This window comes from Vombatus ursinus, unplaced genomic scaffold (assembly GCF_900497805.2).
Source record: "Vombatus ursinus unplaced genomic scaffold, bare-nosed wombat genome assembly UNPS02014786.1, whole genome shotgun sequence".
NCBI classification, from domain to species: Eukaryota; Metazoa; Chordata; class Mammalia; order Diprotodontia; family Vombatidae; genus Vombatus; species Vombatus ursinus.
In genome coordinates, this window is record NW_020954564.1 from 43,747,652 (window position 1) to 43,763,141 (window position 15,490).

The following is a 15,490-nucleotide window of genomic DNA, read 5'->3' on the forward strand; positions in this document are numbered from 1 at the left end:
TAAGAACCCAGAGTTATGTCTGCATCACAAGGAGGTATCAGGTCTTCTTCCAGAATTCTTCAAGCACAAATTGGAGCCAACTGGCAGTTTGAGTTCAATATTCATGTAGTATGTTGTGAAAGTATAAATAAATGTGAATTCATTATTTGGATGAATTCCAGGCAAAATCAAAGATAAGACTCACCTGAATTAACTCTGCAAACCCATTATTGCCAAGTCACACAACAGTCACACAACCACACCAAAATGGCAAATGGTCAGCTCTCTGTCTACGTTTTTATAAGGTGGTGACAGAAGTACAAGCCTGCTCTAATATTTTTTTCACTTAGTCATGTTTCCCCCATAATCCATTAATAACTTTAGGTGGGGTATTACTGTACTCATAAAGGGGTCAGCTTCAAATGGTGTTGTGACACTTGGCAACCAGATGAATGCATACATGGTATAGTGAGGAAAGTACTGGATTTCTGGATTAAAGGCACTAGGTTCAAATCCTGGTAATGGTACTTGCTACCATGTACCATTTGGCAAGTCACCTCATCTCTTCACACATCAGAGAGTGGAAGAGACATCCCCAAAGATATGAAAGCAATGAGACTCAAACTCAGGTCTCTCGAGTCATAGCCCAGTGACCTTTTCAGTCCATGACAATGGCCTCCACTACCTGAAAGAGAAATACAAATAGCAGTACTCCAGAAGCCTAAAAACGAGAAGGGGAAATCAACTTAAAAAGTCAGAAGGTTAAATAAAATATAATAAAATAAAGTGATTTCCTTTAAATCTCTACTAAATAGCTAGTTCATCCTAAGAATCAGGAAACAGTATAAAATAAGTGCCAAACCACATAAATTAGGTTTTCTTTTTTTTATTTTCCTGGAAAGGACCCACTGGTCCTGCAGAGAAGCTGGACAAGAGTCTTAATTCTGTACTTGTTGCTTGAGGCTGTCTTCGAGTATGAGCTCCCTAGATAGAGCTCTTTCTTCTACCAGTTCCAGAAGTAGAATCGGCTACCATGTTTTGCAGGCTTCAAATTTCCCTCATAAGCAGGATTTGGCTCTGGTCTTGGTCTAGAATGATAGGGATTCTCTGGCAGAGGTCGGGCTGTGCTCACTTTTGTAACCTGGAAAGGGGAAGAAGAGAAGCAAATGACAATTTTGGGAGAAAGGTGTGCAGTAGCAGGTGCTTCCATTTTTATAGGGCTTTAAAAGTTCCAAAGTAGTTTCTTCACAATAATCCCCTGAAGCAGGCAATGCAAGAGTTGGCACAGAAAAGGGAACTGAGGTTGAATTGCCCATGGTCACACAAGCAGTCAGTGTGAGAGCCAGGTTTGAACAAGAGTTTCTCCTGACTCTGAGCTTTGCACAGAATATCAGAAGTGGCAGATACCTCAAAGAATAGCTAGGCCAATCTCCTTATTACAGAGACAAGAAAACTAAGGTTTAAAGATGAAATGATTTGTCCATGAATACATAGTCAATATTCAAAAGAACCCAGGTATTCTGACTCTAAACCAGTGCCTTTCCTACCACAACATGCTTTCTCTGGGGAAAACTACTGATTCTTTTCCACCCTCACTCTCCAGTCCCACTCCTACTTTAAACCTGTGTGAACATACAAGTGTGTTGGCAGGAGACTTGCACATGAAGTCTAAAAAAGTGGGGTGGAGCTCTACCACCCTACTACCTACCTGTGGGCCCCTCAGCAGGTAACTTCTTTTCTTTGATACTCGGTTTCCCCCTCTGTAAAAGGGGGATAACAATACTCTAACAAACCCAGGAAAGGTTTGGGGAGGAAAACATTCTGTAAACTATAATGAAGCCCTGAATTAAGAGCTGTTTTCAGGATAGTTTTATGCATAGGAGGTAACATATCTAACTGGCCACAAAATCAAAGACGGATGGAAAACTTTTCCAAAGTGTGCCCAATCTTAAGATCATAGTTTTAGACCTATACAAGACCTTAAAGGCAGTTCAGTCCAAACCCCTAATTTTTGAGATGAGGTCGGGTGACTTGTCCAAGGTCACACCGGCAGCATTCCTACCAAGTGCCAAGATCATATACTCAAAAACTAAGAAGCAACTGAAAAATACCAACATTGCAAAAAGACAGAATCCTTCCAAAGTTCTAAAGCCAAGCAAAAATGACTTTGAGATCATACCTCATAAAAGGACATTGGCATACCTTCTCTTATACAATAGACATGCTCCTAGAAAATTTGGTATCAACCATAGTTTCATATAATATAATCATAGAAACTTAAAGATTTTGATAGATAAGGAGAAGGCAGGAATAGCATGACATGTATCCTACATTTTAGGGAGAGCAGATCTTTCAAAGTGCACAAGTATGATCTAATAGGGTAGGGATATGAATGTACAGAGAACTCAACTAACTTAAGTTACAAAAAAACAAAACCACATACAGAAGAGGGAAGCAAAGGAAGATGACAGAGGAAGAATACAAAAGCATCTCATGGTCCCATAAGGAGAGTCAGGAGCTAAATCTCAAAAAAAAAAAATTAAATAAATAAATAAATGAATGGGAGTTTTGGGTTTTTTTTAATCTATATTGAACTCACTAGCTATGTGACCCTGGGCAAGTCACTTGACCCCAACTGCCTACCAAAAAAGAAAAAGTATATATAATCTATATTGATAGAAGAGAATCAAAAACAAAATGACAGGACTATGGCTCAGGGCAGATAAGGCGATAGGAGGGTAGTGGATAAAGTCCAGTTAGGTAGGGTAGTGAATAGAATACAGCCCTCAGAATCAGGAAGATGAGCTCAAATTCTGCCTCAGACACATACTACCTGTGACCGTGGGCAAATCACTTAGCTTCTCTTATTCTCAGTTTCTGTTTTTGTAAAATGGGATGATAATAATATCACCTAGGTCACCAGGTTGTTTCAAGGATCAAATGCGATAACATCCCTAAAGAGCTCTTTGAACCTTAAGTCCTACATAAAAATTAGCTATTTTTGTGATTATAACAGATGACAGAGAGAACCACTCAGTTCTCATTTGATTCTGTTTTCTCTCACAAGGAGAAGAATCAAACAGCATTGAGCACAGTATTTACATAATTGTAGGTACTTAATAAATGTTTCTTGAATGAATGATTTTAGAGCTGGAAGACAGAACAAATATGACTAATAAGGAGTTGAATCCCAAGATAAATAAGGACACAGTAAGAGAGACTCCAGCTGCCCTTGAGGAACTCAGGTTACCTGGCCTACATGAAATACATCACACATTCTGAAAGAACTGCAGATGTGATTGCTGAACTATCAATGCACTTTAAAAGATCGTGGAAATCAGGGAAAAGACCACAGGACTGGAGAAGTACAAATGTTGTCCCAATTCTCAGAAAAGAGAAGAGAAAGAGTCTGCTAACTCTGGGCCAGTGAGCTTGACTTTCATTACTAATAAAATTCTAGAAAGTATTATTAAAGGAATGGTTAGTAAACAACTAGAAAAAGGAGTGATTACGAAGAGCCAGCAAGGCTTCATTAGGAGTAGATCATACTGAACTAATATAATTTCTTTTTTTTTTTTCTGACAGAGCTATTAGATCAGGGAATGCCACAGATAATATTTGCTAAAAAACTTTCATGCTATTATTGTGGAAGAGATGGAAACATGTAAGCTAAATGGAAATGAATGGAGAATCTTATACACAAATGTAGAATCTTTGAACTCAGAAGAGACTAAAAAAACAAAACCCCATTAACTTTCACAATTATAAGATGGGGGAAAACATGACTAGATAACAGTTTGTCTGAAAAAAGATCCAAAGAGTTTTGGTGGCCTATAAGATCCATAAGCCAACTGATGGGATAGCTAATGCAATCTATTAATAGAAACTGTGTCCAGGGATAAGGAGGCAAGAGTCTTCCTGTCCTCTGCCTTGATTAGACCACAACTGGAATATCACGTTCAGTTCTGCCTATCAGATTTTAGGAAGGACACTGATAAACTGAAGAAGATCAAGAAGAGGCCAATCAGGCTTTGAATTCATTTGAGGTTTATACCATATGAGGATACAATGAAGGATCTAGAGCAGAGGTGGGGAACCTGTAGTCTGGAGGCCACATGTGGCCTTCTAGGTCCTTGAGTATGACCTTTTGGCTGAGCCCAAGTTTTACAAAACAAATCTTTTTATTAAGGGGATTTGTTCTGTGAAGTTTGGACTCAGTCAAAGGACACACCTGAGGACCAAGAGGGCCACATGTTTTGAGGCTGCAAGTTCCCCACCCCTGATCTAGAGAAAAGATCGGGGCAAGGGAAGCAAGGGTTGTTATGACAGCTGTCATGTGATGGGGGCTTGGATTTGTTTTACTTAGCCCCAGAAGACACTGTGTGTAGTTACAAAGACTCAAATTTAAGTTTGATATGAGGAAAAATTTTCTAATACTCAGAGGAACTGGGTGAACCAGGAGATAGTAAGTTCTGAGGTCTGCATATACAATGGCTGGATAAGCTATTTTGGGGTATGTTTCAGAGGGAATTATTTTTCTAGTATTGGGAAAGCTAGATGACCACTTAGGTCTTGAAATTCATAACAGGAAAATACACTTAGAGTAGAGAATATTAGAGCTGGAAGTTATTCTAAAAACACAATGACAGGGGCAGCTAGGTGGCGCAATGGATAGACCACCGGCCCTTAAGTCAGGAGGACCTGAGTTCAAATACTGCCTCAGATCAAACACTTGACACTTACTAGCTGTGTGACCCTGGGCAAGTCACTTAACCCCAATTGTCTAAAAACAAAACAAAAAAACCCACAATGATAAAGCTAGAAGGGATCTTAGAATGGACAGTAATGGAGCACAGAATATTAGGATTCATTTATTCTAACTCCCTCATTTTAAAGATTGGGAAACTGAGTCTCAGAGAGAGTGATTTGCTAGTAGCAAAATCTCCAAGCCTTCTGATTTTCCACACACCAAGCTATTATTTTCCCTACTGATTTATATCATAATCTTACTAATGCTTCATTTTTCTTTTCTTCCCTTTTTCTCTTACCTTTAAACCGCAGCCCCAATTCCTTCTCTGCGCCCCTGCCTCCCCCCAGAACGGATCCGAAAACAAGCACTCTAGGGAAGGGATCTTTCTATAAAACAAAATTCTTCTTAAATGTAAGTAATCATCCGATCTCATTTCTCTGTTTTGCAAACTTGAATTTCAGGAAGCCCATCATCTTTACAGTGACGACTAAAAGCTTGCCTCAATGAGCATACTCCCCTACTTCTGTCCAAGATGCTCCTCCTGTCTTTACCCATCTATTGGTTCAAGAACGAGGTAAGCAACAAGTCTTTTACCTTTGACAGTTCTCCCAAGTCAGGGCGCACCCAGCCCAGTTTGTCCAGGACGCAGTTGTCAAATTTTGCCTGTTCTTTGCGACATCGGCGAAGCTCTTGAAGATCAGAATAATCAAGACAGGTCCAATACTCAGTAAAGGGCTCAGCACAGTGTGTCTTTATACTCCTGAAAGGCAGGAACTAGGAAGTTAGCTTACGGGGAAACAAAATGGGGAGAAAAGCGATGAGTGTGTGAAAAAGCATAGAGGCAACACAGTGAAACAGAAAGATATTGGATTTAAAATCAGGTAACTTGGATTCAAAGTTAGGCTCTGTTATCTGTGTATCTCTGTTAACCATGTAACTGTGTAATCTGTGAGTATATCACTTAATTTCTATAGACATCAATTTCCTCATCTATAAACTAAGTGGGAGAAAGAACCTACCTGATATCTAAGGGCTCTTCCAATTTTAAATTCTATGACTTATGATGGTAAAGTACATTCTAGGATAAAACTCAAAAGATGATTTCTCTCTTCAATCTATCCCCCACACAGCTAACTATATCCATTCTCCTACTCAAGAAACTCAAATGGTTTCAAACTATGTCTTAAAAAAAAAAAGAAAAACTTCTTTCTTTGGCACTTAAGTTCTTCACAATCTGGCTTCAGCCTACCTTTCCAGGCTTACTGCATGTTAAACCTCTTTCATACCTTCTCTGCTCTAGCCAAACTGACCTACACAATATTCTGTCTCCATCTGGAGATGGAGCCTTTACACAGACCTGGATTCTTTAAGAAGTCTATCTTGATCCTCCCAGTTGCTATTTGCCCTCCCCACTAATCCTCACAACTGACCCTACTTACTCATCTGTGAGCATCATCCTCCCTGACAGCAAGTGAGCTCCGTGAGGGCAGAAACGTTTTCATTTTTGTTTCTTTATCCCTAGCATAGTGCTTAGAACACAGCAGGCACTGAATTAATGTTTATTACATAAATCAATGGGATAAAAGTGGGAGATAATGGCAACAACAATAATAGTAATGATGATGCTGATCTTTAAGTGTGTATATGTATAAAATATTATTTCCAAAGCACTTTACTTACATTATCCCAATTAGTGTTCACAATGAACTTAAAAAGTAAGTAATACAAATGTCATTTGGTTTTTAAAAATGAGGAAACAAAGAATCAGAGATGTGAAAATATTAAAACATAGACCTTCTTATTGCAAATATAACACTCCTCCTATTATGTCAATGATGTTTTTGTAAAAACCTTGATTATGCAGTAAGTTCTATTATTGGAAAGCCACCTGAGAACCAGAAAATTGGCCTAAAAGGCCACAGAGAAGTCAAAACAGATACCATAGAGTTAAGTAAGGCCCTAACTCTCTCTCCCTCATGAGGAGCCTATTTATACTTGTAACACCTAATTCAAATAAACTAAGTTAATTTGACTCCTAAAACCAGAGCAGAATAGAAGCAAATTAAGTAGTGGTAAAGACGGAGTTTGGAGAACTACAGCAGCAGCAGGCAAGTGGAGAGTAGCAAGAAATGACAATGACTATGAGAGAGAAGACAGGAATAATGCAAAAAGCAGACACAAGAAGTCAAAAGCACAAAGTACATTCCAAGACCACTAAACACAGTGTTTTACAGAACACTATATCAACTAATATACATAGTGAAAGCTCTGGATCATCAAGAAAAGGTTATGGTATATCAAGTATTCTGTTTATGAGAAAATGTGTGCTTTATTTTAGAAAGACTTCCATCCCAAAGAGGGAAAACTGTTTTGGTGCTTAAAATTTAAGACCACTGAAAAAGTCTCTAAATTCCTCCTCCCCCTGCAAACATTACACTGTTCCTAACAATGTTAGATATAGAAGGTGTTAGCTGCAGTAAATGGGACAGTATTGATTATTAGCTGGTCCTAGAAAAATCCAAGTCTCAGACTCACGTCCCACTGACTATCAAACTCAACATGTCCAAAATCTGCTCCTTCAGCACCATCATTCACCTACTCTCATTCAGTCAACTTGCATTTGTTAAGTACCTGCTATGTGTAAGGCTACTGGCTACTATGAACCAGGCTACTATGCTAAGTGCTAGGGATACAAAGAAAGGTAAAAGATTGCTCTCAAGAAGCTTCAGTCTAATGGGGGAAACAACATGAAAAGAACTAAGTACAAACAAAACATTGATATCTAGATATAGATACAAATATGTACATATATAGATAAATCTCTATATATTGCATCTGCATACACAAGCAGGATAAACTGAAGATACTCAATAAAGGGAAGACACTAGCATTAAAGGGGATTAGGAAATACTTCCTGTAGAAGTTGTGATTTTTGCTGGGATTTCAAGGAAGCCAGGGAAGCCTGAAGGCAGAAATGGGAAGGAAGAGAATACCAGGCATGACAGCCAGTCAGTGTATTACCTTGGATTACCTTGTTCCAGAAATGGCAAGGTCAGTGTTGCCAGGAGGGGGCCAGGTTATAAAGGGCTTTGAAAACCAAAAAGAAAATTTCATATTTGATTCTAGGAGTAATAAGGAGCCACTAGAGTTTACTGAATAGAGGAGTGACATTGTGAGATCTACTCTTTAGGAAGATCAATGTGACAGCTGAATGGAGGATGGATGGAAATGGGGAGAGACTTGCTATTCTCTCCTGTTTATAACCTAGGGTTATCTTCAACTCTTCCCTTTCGATTCTCTTTCACGTCTAATCAGTTAGCAAGCTAACAACACATCTCACAATCATTTCCTCTTGATTCCCACTACCATCACCCTTAGTGAAAGATTTTATTACACTCACATGGACTACCAGAACAACTGACATTTAATTTGCATAGATTCTTAAAGTTTGTAAAGTGCTTTACAGATAATATTTTATTTGAACCTATAAGGTAAGAACTACTGGTATTATCATCCCTATTTTACATAAATGAGGAAACTGAGGCCTAGAAATGTTAAGTGACTTGCCTTTGGTCACAAAGCTACCAGGCCATTCCTGCCTCTAAGGCCAGCACTCTATGCATGATATCATGTTGCCTTTCCTAACAACCAGAGCCTCCTAACAGGTCTTCCTGCCTTCACTCTCCCTCTCTCCAATCCATTTTTTACTGCTACAAAAATAATCATTCTTAAGCAGAGTTGTAGTAAAGTCACTCTTCTGCTCAGAAAATCTTTAGCGTGACTTCCTATATTGTCTGTTGAGTGAAATGAGAAATTTAATTGAAAGATAAAATTGACTTTGGAGGGCTTGGTATATAATCACAACACTTCAGAGATGTAATGGACCAGACTTGAACAAAAAGCTACCACATAACTAGCAAGTATGGCACCATTCCACCTTCTTATGCTATTCCCTTACATGATCCCAAAATGAACTATTCTCTATGCTTGGAACCTACCCTAGGCTTTCTACCCCAAAACCACGTATGGTGCTCTGCACTATCTAGCTAACAAATTTTTAATTGAATTGTTGAACATGATATGAGGTAAAACTGCAGGGAGAAGAGGGGGATTTATTTCTTAAGAACAACTTCCAACTGAAATGGCAAGCAGACCAAAGGTCCTAGGGAGGGTTGCTCAAATTAGGGTTCAAGGGCTCCCTTAGATTGTGGCTACCAGGTTTCTTTCTTAGGTAATCAGTTAAATAAAGGTATATAATGTAGAATTTGGTTGTATTCTATTTTTAAATTTTATTTTAAACATATTTCAACTAACAAAACTTGCCCTTTCTTCCTCCTACCTCCCCTCCTCACAATGAAAAAGAAAAAAAAATTCCTTGTAACAAATACGCAACCAAAACCAAATTCAGTTACAATGTATTAATGACCTTCTTACAAAACAAGTTTAATAGAAAGTATGCCTCTATACAGTAAGATGATGATGATAGAGGTCAATCCAGGGAATCTCCCTGCCCCCCTCCAAAAAAAGGAACTCATGTAACTTTTAATTCAGAAATTCATAATATAGTGGAAAGAGTACAGAGCTAAGAATAAGGACACCAAGCTTCAAGTCTTGATCCTGCTGCTAATTTATTGTAAAGGAGTGGTTAAGTCAATATTGGGCCTCAGTTTCTTCACTTGTAAAACGAGAAGATTGCACTAAATAGTCTCTAAAGTTCCTTGGAACACTAATATTCTACAGCTCCATGATTTATGACAGCTTTAATCAGTTATTCATGACTTCAAGCTCATCCCTGTCACCCTAGAATCTATACAACCTAACTCTGCCCCTGACATTCTCAGGATTAATGGCTTTCTCCCAAGGAAGCTTTCAGTCACCATGGGACAAAGTGAGAAAAAAACTTTTACCATGGGAACATGGTATACCTAAACCATAAGAAATTACTATGGTAAGAATCTCCTTTTAAAAAATTAGAAGTTCCAATTTCTGAATTCTTATTTTGAGCTTTTCCTAAATCAATTCTTTAGGTCTTATTACCCATGCTTCACAAATGAATGTGTTAGAATGGAAAAAGCCATTGAATTAGGGTCAAGAAACCTAGGTTTGAGCCATGAACAAATCATCTTTCTAAGCCACAGTTTCCTCATCAATAAGAGACAATACTTGCATTACATACTTCCTGGAGCTGCAGTAATGAAAGAACTTGGAAACTGCTAAACCCAATAAAATAATAACCTACTATTTATGTATTAATGTTAGTGTAATAGCATATTATTAATTAAACAATAATTCCTCTTATTATCAGGGGCACAGACAATACAATGAGAAAATACATACATTGCTATGTCTCACCTCTGAAGTTCTTCACTCATTTTAAAACTTGTCTCTGCAGCTGCCTTTTCTGAGTGTTATTGCCAATATGAAGCAAGACAACAATTTTAAAGTCTTATTTCACATTATTAACCTTTATAAACAATAACTTTCAGCTGAACTTTATCAGCTACTTCCAAAGCTTGAGGTTCTATCTCTCAACTCTATGAATTTGTACAAATTGTTCCTAATACCTGAAATGCATTACCTTCTTCATTTCTGTCTATCAGAAGAGTCTTGGACTTAAGAGTGAGAGGAACTGGATTCAAATCCCAACTCTGCGGTGTATTCTTGGGCAAGTTATTTAATGTCTCTGCCTCAGTTTTCTTCTATGCAAAATAAGGGGTTTGGGATAGATCAGTGGTATCAAACTCATACAAAAATCGGGGCCACCAAACCATATATAAAGATTCCTGCAGGAATACTGACTTAGAAAACCACATATTAATATTATCTATGTTCTACTGTATTTTTTTATTTTGTTAAATATTTCCCAATTACTTTTTTTTTTTTTTGCTTTTTGGTGAGGCAATTGGGGTTGACTTGCCCAGGGGCAAAAAGTTAGTAAGTGTCAAGTGTCTGAGGCCAGATTTGAACTCAGGTCCTCCTGATTCCAAGGCCAGAGCTCTACCCACTGCACCACCTAGTTGCTGCTGCCCCCCCCCCCCATTATGTTTAATCAGGTTCAGGCAGTAAGGGGAGTGTTGCAGCTGGTGCTTGACACCTCAGGCATAGATGACCTATAAAGTATTTATATCTCCAAGTCTATTATCCTCTGATCTTCCTTCAGGGTTTGCTCAGGTGTCATATCCTCTATGATACCCTTCCTCATTCCCCCATTACTAACTGGTCCTGTCTCAAATTACTTTGTATACCCCTAGAGTACAATGTAAGCCTTTTGAATGCAGGGACTAGTTTGTCTTTGTATCCCCAGGACCTAGCATAATGCTTTTCACATAGTATGCATTTTAGTGAAATAATTTTGGTTAACCAACTGGTCTTTTGTGTCAGGGCATTTTTACACAGAGAAATCTTTACCTGAAGAAATCAATAGCACACTGATTGACAAGTTTCCCTTCCCTTAAACATCGCCTTGGGTCCTTTTCTTCCCAGCGGCAAAGCATAAATTCTTTATTGACTTTATCACACTGTGCACCATAATGATGGGCTGCAGCTTTTAGCACAGCAGAACTGACATTCACCTGCAGGAAAAGTTTTAAAAGAATTACATATTTATGAACGAAAACAAGTTCCTTAATCATACTTGTGCTACTAGATTATAAGCTCCTTGAGGAAATGGATGATGTTTTTACCATATATCTTAGTGACTGTATTGATCAGAATATAAGCTGCCTCCAAATATAGGCAACAGCCCTAAAAGACCTCTTTGAAAGGAAAAATAGGGACTTATAATGAAATAATTACAGAAAACTACAATAAAAACTATGAATAGATTTGTTGTGAAAAACGGATGGTAAGGGAGGAGATATAGATTGCCCAAATGATCAAAAAAAATGATCATGGTCCCAAAGGAAAAGAGTCTAGTACCTGAAGTTGAAACAAGATGACAACCAGCATTATTAACAAATTCAAATTCATATTGAGGAAAAAAAAAGTTAGTAGAAACACAACTGCAGATTCCAAACTGGACTGATGCTTTTTATCCTGTAAAGGCTAGGTGAGGAGGTTAAAAGCTAACTGTAGCAGAATCATTTGCCACATGCAAGTTTTGTATGAGCCATATTTGGTAGGGAAGAAAATCCTGATATTTATATTTGAAGCAATAGCATCAATCAATCAATAAACATTTATTAAGTGCCTACTATGTGTCAGGCACTGTGCTAAACACCAGGGATACAAAAAGAGGCAAAAGATAACCCCTGCCTTCAAGGAGCTTACAATCTAATGCGGAAGATACCATGCAAACAAATACATACAAAGCAAGCTATATACGGAATAAATAGGGAAATAATAAACTGCCAAGAGATAGAGTGTCATTCAAAAACAGCAAGGAGGTCAGTGTCACTGGATCGAATAGCTATGTGTCAGGTAGTAAGGTATAAGACAACTGGAAAGGTAAGAGGCAGCTAGGTTATAAAGGGCTGTGAATGCCAAATAGCACATTTTGTATTTGATTCTGGAGGCAATAGGACTCCAAAGAAGTTTACTGAGTAGAGGACATGAGCAAACCTTTGCTTGAGGAAAATCACTTCCATGGCTGAATAGAGGATGGATTGGAATGGGAAGAGACTTGAGACAGATAACACCAGCAGGCTATTGCAGTAATCAAGGTTCAAGGTAATGAGGGCGTGCACTACAGTGGTGGCAGTAACACAGGAGATAAGGGAGTATGAACGAAAGATGTTGCAAAGGTGAAATTGACAGGCCCTGGCAATAGATTGGATATTGGGTGGGAGGGATCAGTGAGAGACAGTGATGACTCCTAGGCTTCAAGCCTGAGGGAACTGGGAGGATGGTGTTCCCCTACAGTAACAGGGAAGGCAGGAGCAGGGGAAGATTTGGAGGGTAGATAATGAGGTCCATTCTGGATATGCTGAATTTAATATGTTTACTGGATATCATGTCGGAGGTATCTGAAAGCCAGTTGGAGATTCGATATTGGAAATAAGCAGAGAGGCTGAGCAGGATAGGCAGATTTGAGAATCATCAGCATAGAGATGGTAATTAAATCCATGGGAGCTATGACATCAAATAAAGCAGCATAGAGGGAGAAGACAGGAGGGGTTAGGTCAGACTTTATCTCCCCCTCAACCCTAACATTTATCTCAGGACCTTGAACATAGCATGTACTCAACAAACATTTATTGAATTGAAAGTCATTAACAGCTGTTTATTTACTATCCTCACACATTTATTCAGTATCTTTTTCCAAAATAGATTCTTGTTGGCCGAAAAGTCTTTAAGTATTTATATGTATTCTTTAAGTATTCATATGTACCAATTAATTTCTCATAATAACAATATCACTTCACAAGTATACAAAACTAAGATTTCAGATAACACTTCCCTTACAACCACCCTCTGATGTGGATAGATAGTGAAGCTCTCCTCATCTTGTTGACAGAGGTACAGATGGGGAAAACTGAGGGTCAGAGACCTTTAAGTGCCCTATTTAAGACAACCACATTGCTAGTAAGTGTTAGGATTCAGACAAATGCCAATCTGACTGCCAAGTTCTACTGGGTTAAAAAGTAGGTCATTCATTAATTTATTCATTTTCACCTAAAGGTATACTGTATGCAGAACACTGGGTTAGGTGTCAGGAGAAACACAAAATTTAAATAAGAGAGATTGTTGTCCTCACAGTGCTTTACAATGCTTTTTGAGACCTGGGTTCAAATTCAGGCTTCATCTAATAACCTGTTTGTCCTTAATCTCTCAGTCCAACTCTCTAAAGCTATAAATTGAAGAGAATGTGCACACCAGCATTGACAGAGGGAGTTTCCTCACCTAAAAGTTCCCTCTATTAATGAAATCACAGTTCTAGTTTTCAACCAAATCCCCCCAAAATAAAACATAACCAAGAAAAAACACAAAACACAAAACAAAAAACCCCTTACATTCATGCCAGAAAACCTCTCTTTCCACAATCCTGAAAAAGTTATTTAGTGACAAATCAAGGGGCATATATTCTAGTGATAGCTCATACTTTCATCAGGATATTGATATCTTTTGTTTTTGCATCATCTTTACTTTTAAACATTCCTCCTCCCCCCACCACTTATCTAATGAACCATCCCTTCTAACAAAAAAATTTAGACAAAGAAATAAAGTTCAGCAAAACTGACCAACACATTAGGTATGCAATTTTCAAATCTTGCCTAGAGCACACATATACTCTGTCCCTGCTCTGACAAAGTCAAACAGTTATTGAATTAGCCAAGGGAATACTGACAGAGTTCTCCTAACTCCCATTCTGGGGTTCCTTCCACTCCAACATAGTGCAGACAAGGTCAGGCCGACATCCATAGCAGCTAGAAATAGAACCATAATGCCTAGGTTCCTGGGCCCAACTTTTGCTACTGGCTACTTACTGGTTACAAGCTACAGGACTCAGGTGACAACTATTGAGTCTGAGATGTCTGTCAACTGCCCAAAGCTAAAAGGACTCTCCTGAGGCTAAGCATAGGCCCCTCATTAAGTTCAGGACACAGACATGTCTAACTGACACCATCAGGACAGAGAGAAAGTAAAATGACTGGTGACAGTGCCTCACACTGACAGTGAGTATTCCTCAGGAGTCACAAATATGGGCTTGTGCTTAGATCCAGAAAGACTAAAGAGGATCAAAAGGAGTGGAAAGGAATGGCAGAGACCATAGGCTTTCCACTTATAGGAGGTGGAAAGATAAGGTCCAAGGGAGTTGAGGAACACTCTAGGTGGAAAATGGGAGGGGGGGAAGGTTTCAAGTCTGGCAGAGAGTTGAAGGAAAGATAACTGGAAAGAAGGGATCAACAATCAGGTGTTTAGGGAGTGAACTGAGGTGGGAGAGCCTGCCCCACAGGGAAAGCCACTGCTGCCCCCATGTAATAAATAGGTGCAGCCATTTAAGGGTCTCCCAAATCTGGCCCAGGAAGAGGTGATCATCAGAAAGTAAAGGTAAGGGGTGGAGGGAGGTCAAGCCCCAGTAGGGGAGGTAGAAAGTATGATGAGGGACAATTCCTTGGTAAAATACAGTCAGTAATTTACTTACTTAGAAGAGAATGAGGGCGACCAAGAAGAGAATGGGGGGATAATTGTATAGAGAATGTGGACATGACTAGGAAGAGAATGGGGGCTACCAGGAAGAGAATGTGGGGGTGACTAGGAAGAGAATGGAGGTGACAGGGAAGAGAATGGAGGTGACAGGGAGAAGAACGGGGGTGACAAGGAAGAGAATGGGAGTGACTAATAAGAGAATGCAGGGGTGAATAGGAAGAAAATGGGGATTACAGGGAGAAGAATGGGGTGACTTGGAAGAGAACGTGGGATGAATAGAAAGACAATGGGGTGACAGGGAAGAGAATCCTGGGCCGGGGTGGGGGGTACAGGGGGCCGGCCTAAAGGGGCTCCTGGACGCGCTGAGAGGAGCCAGGCCTGGAAGGTGCAGGGCCGGGACTCGGGCCGCTGTTCCGTCAATTGCTCACCGCGAGCAGGGCCTCACCTCCTGCACTTTGAGTTCGTCCAAGGCGGGCAGCTCCACCACACCTGGCATGGCGGCGGCAGCAGCGCACGGGGCCCAAGACGGCCGGCTCTACCCCGGATCTCCTTGAACTCCCCTTTCCCGGACTCTGCTCCCGGGTCGCACCGCAGTGACGCATGCGCAGACGCAGGAACAGGCCGTCGCTCAGCCCGTTACCCGGGGCTGCACGCAAGCGCAATGGAGGGCTG

General features: G+C 39.6%; 1 protein-coding gene across 1 annotated transcript; it reads right to left on the reverse strand.

Annotated features, from left to right (window-relative positions):
• Positions 1 to 849: 849 nt before the first annotated feature.
• Positions 850 to 15,413, reverse strand: LOC114047090 (NADH dehydrogenase [ubiquinone] 1 alpha subcomplex subunit 8-like). Its single transcript, XM_027867802.1, has 4 exons — positions 15,264 to 15,413; positions 11,138 to 11,301; positions 5,324 to 5,489; positions 850 to 1,120 (listed from the first exon to the last, which is right to left on the reverse strand). The coding sequence occupies exons 1-4, from the start codon at positions 15,312 to 15,314 to the stop codon at positions 983 to 985; spliced, it is 519 nt and encodes a 172-aa protein (XP_027723603.1). The 5' UTR covers positions 15,315 to 15,413; the 3' UTR covers positions 850 to 982.
• Between the last annotated feature and the right edge of the window lie 77 nt (positions 15,414 to 15,490).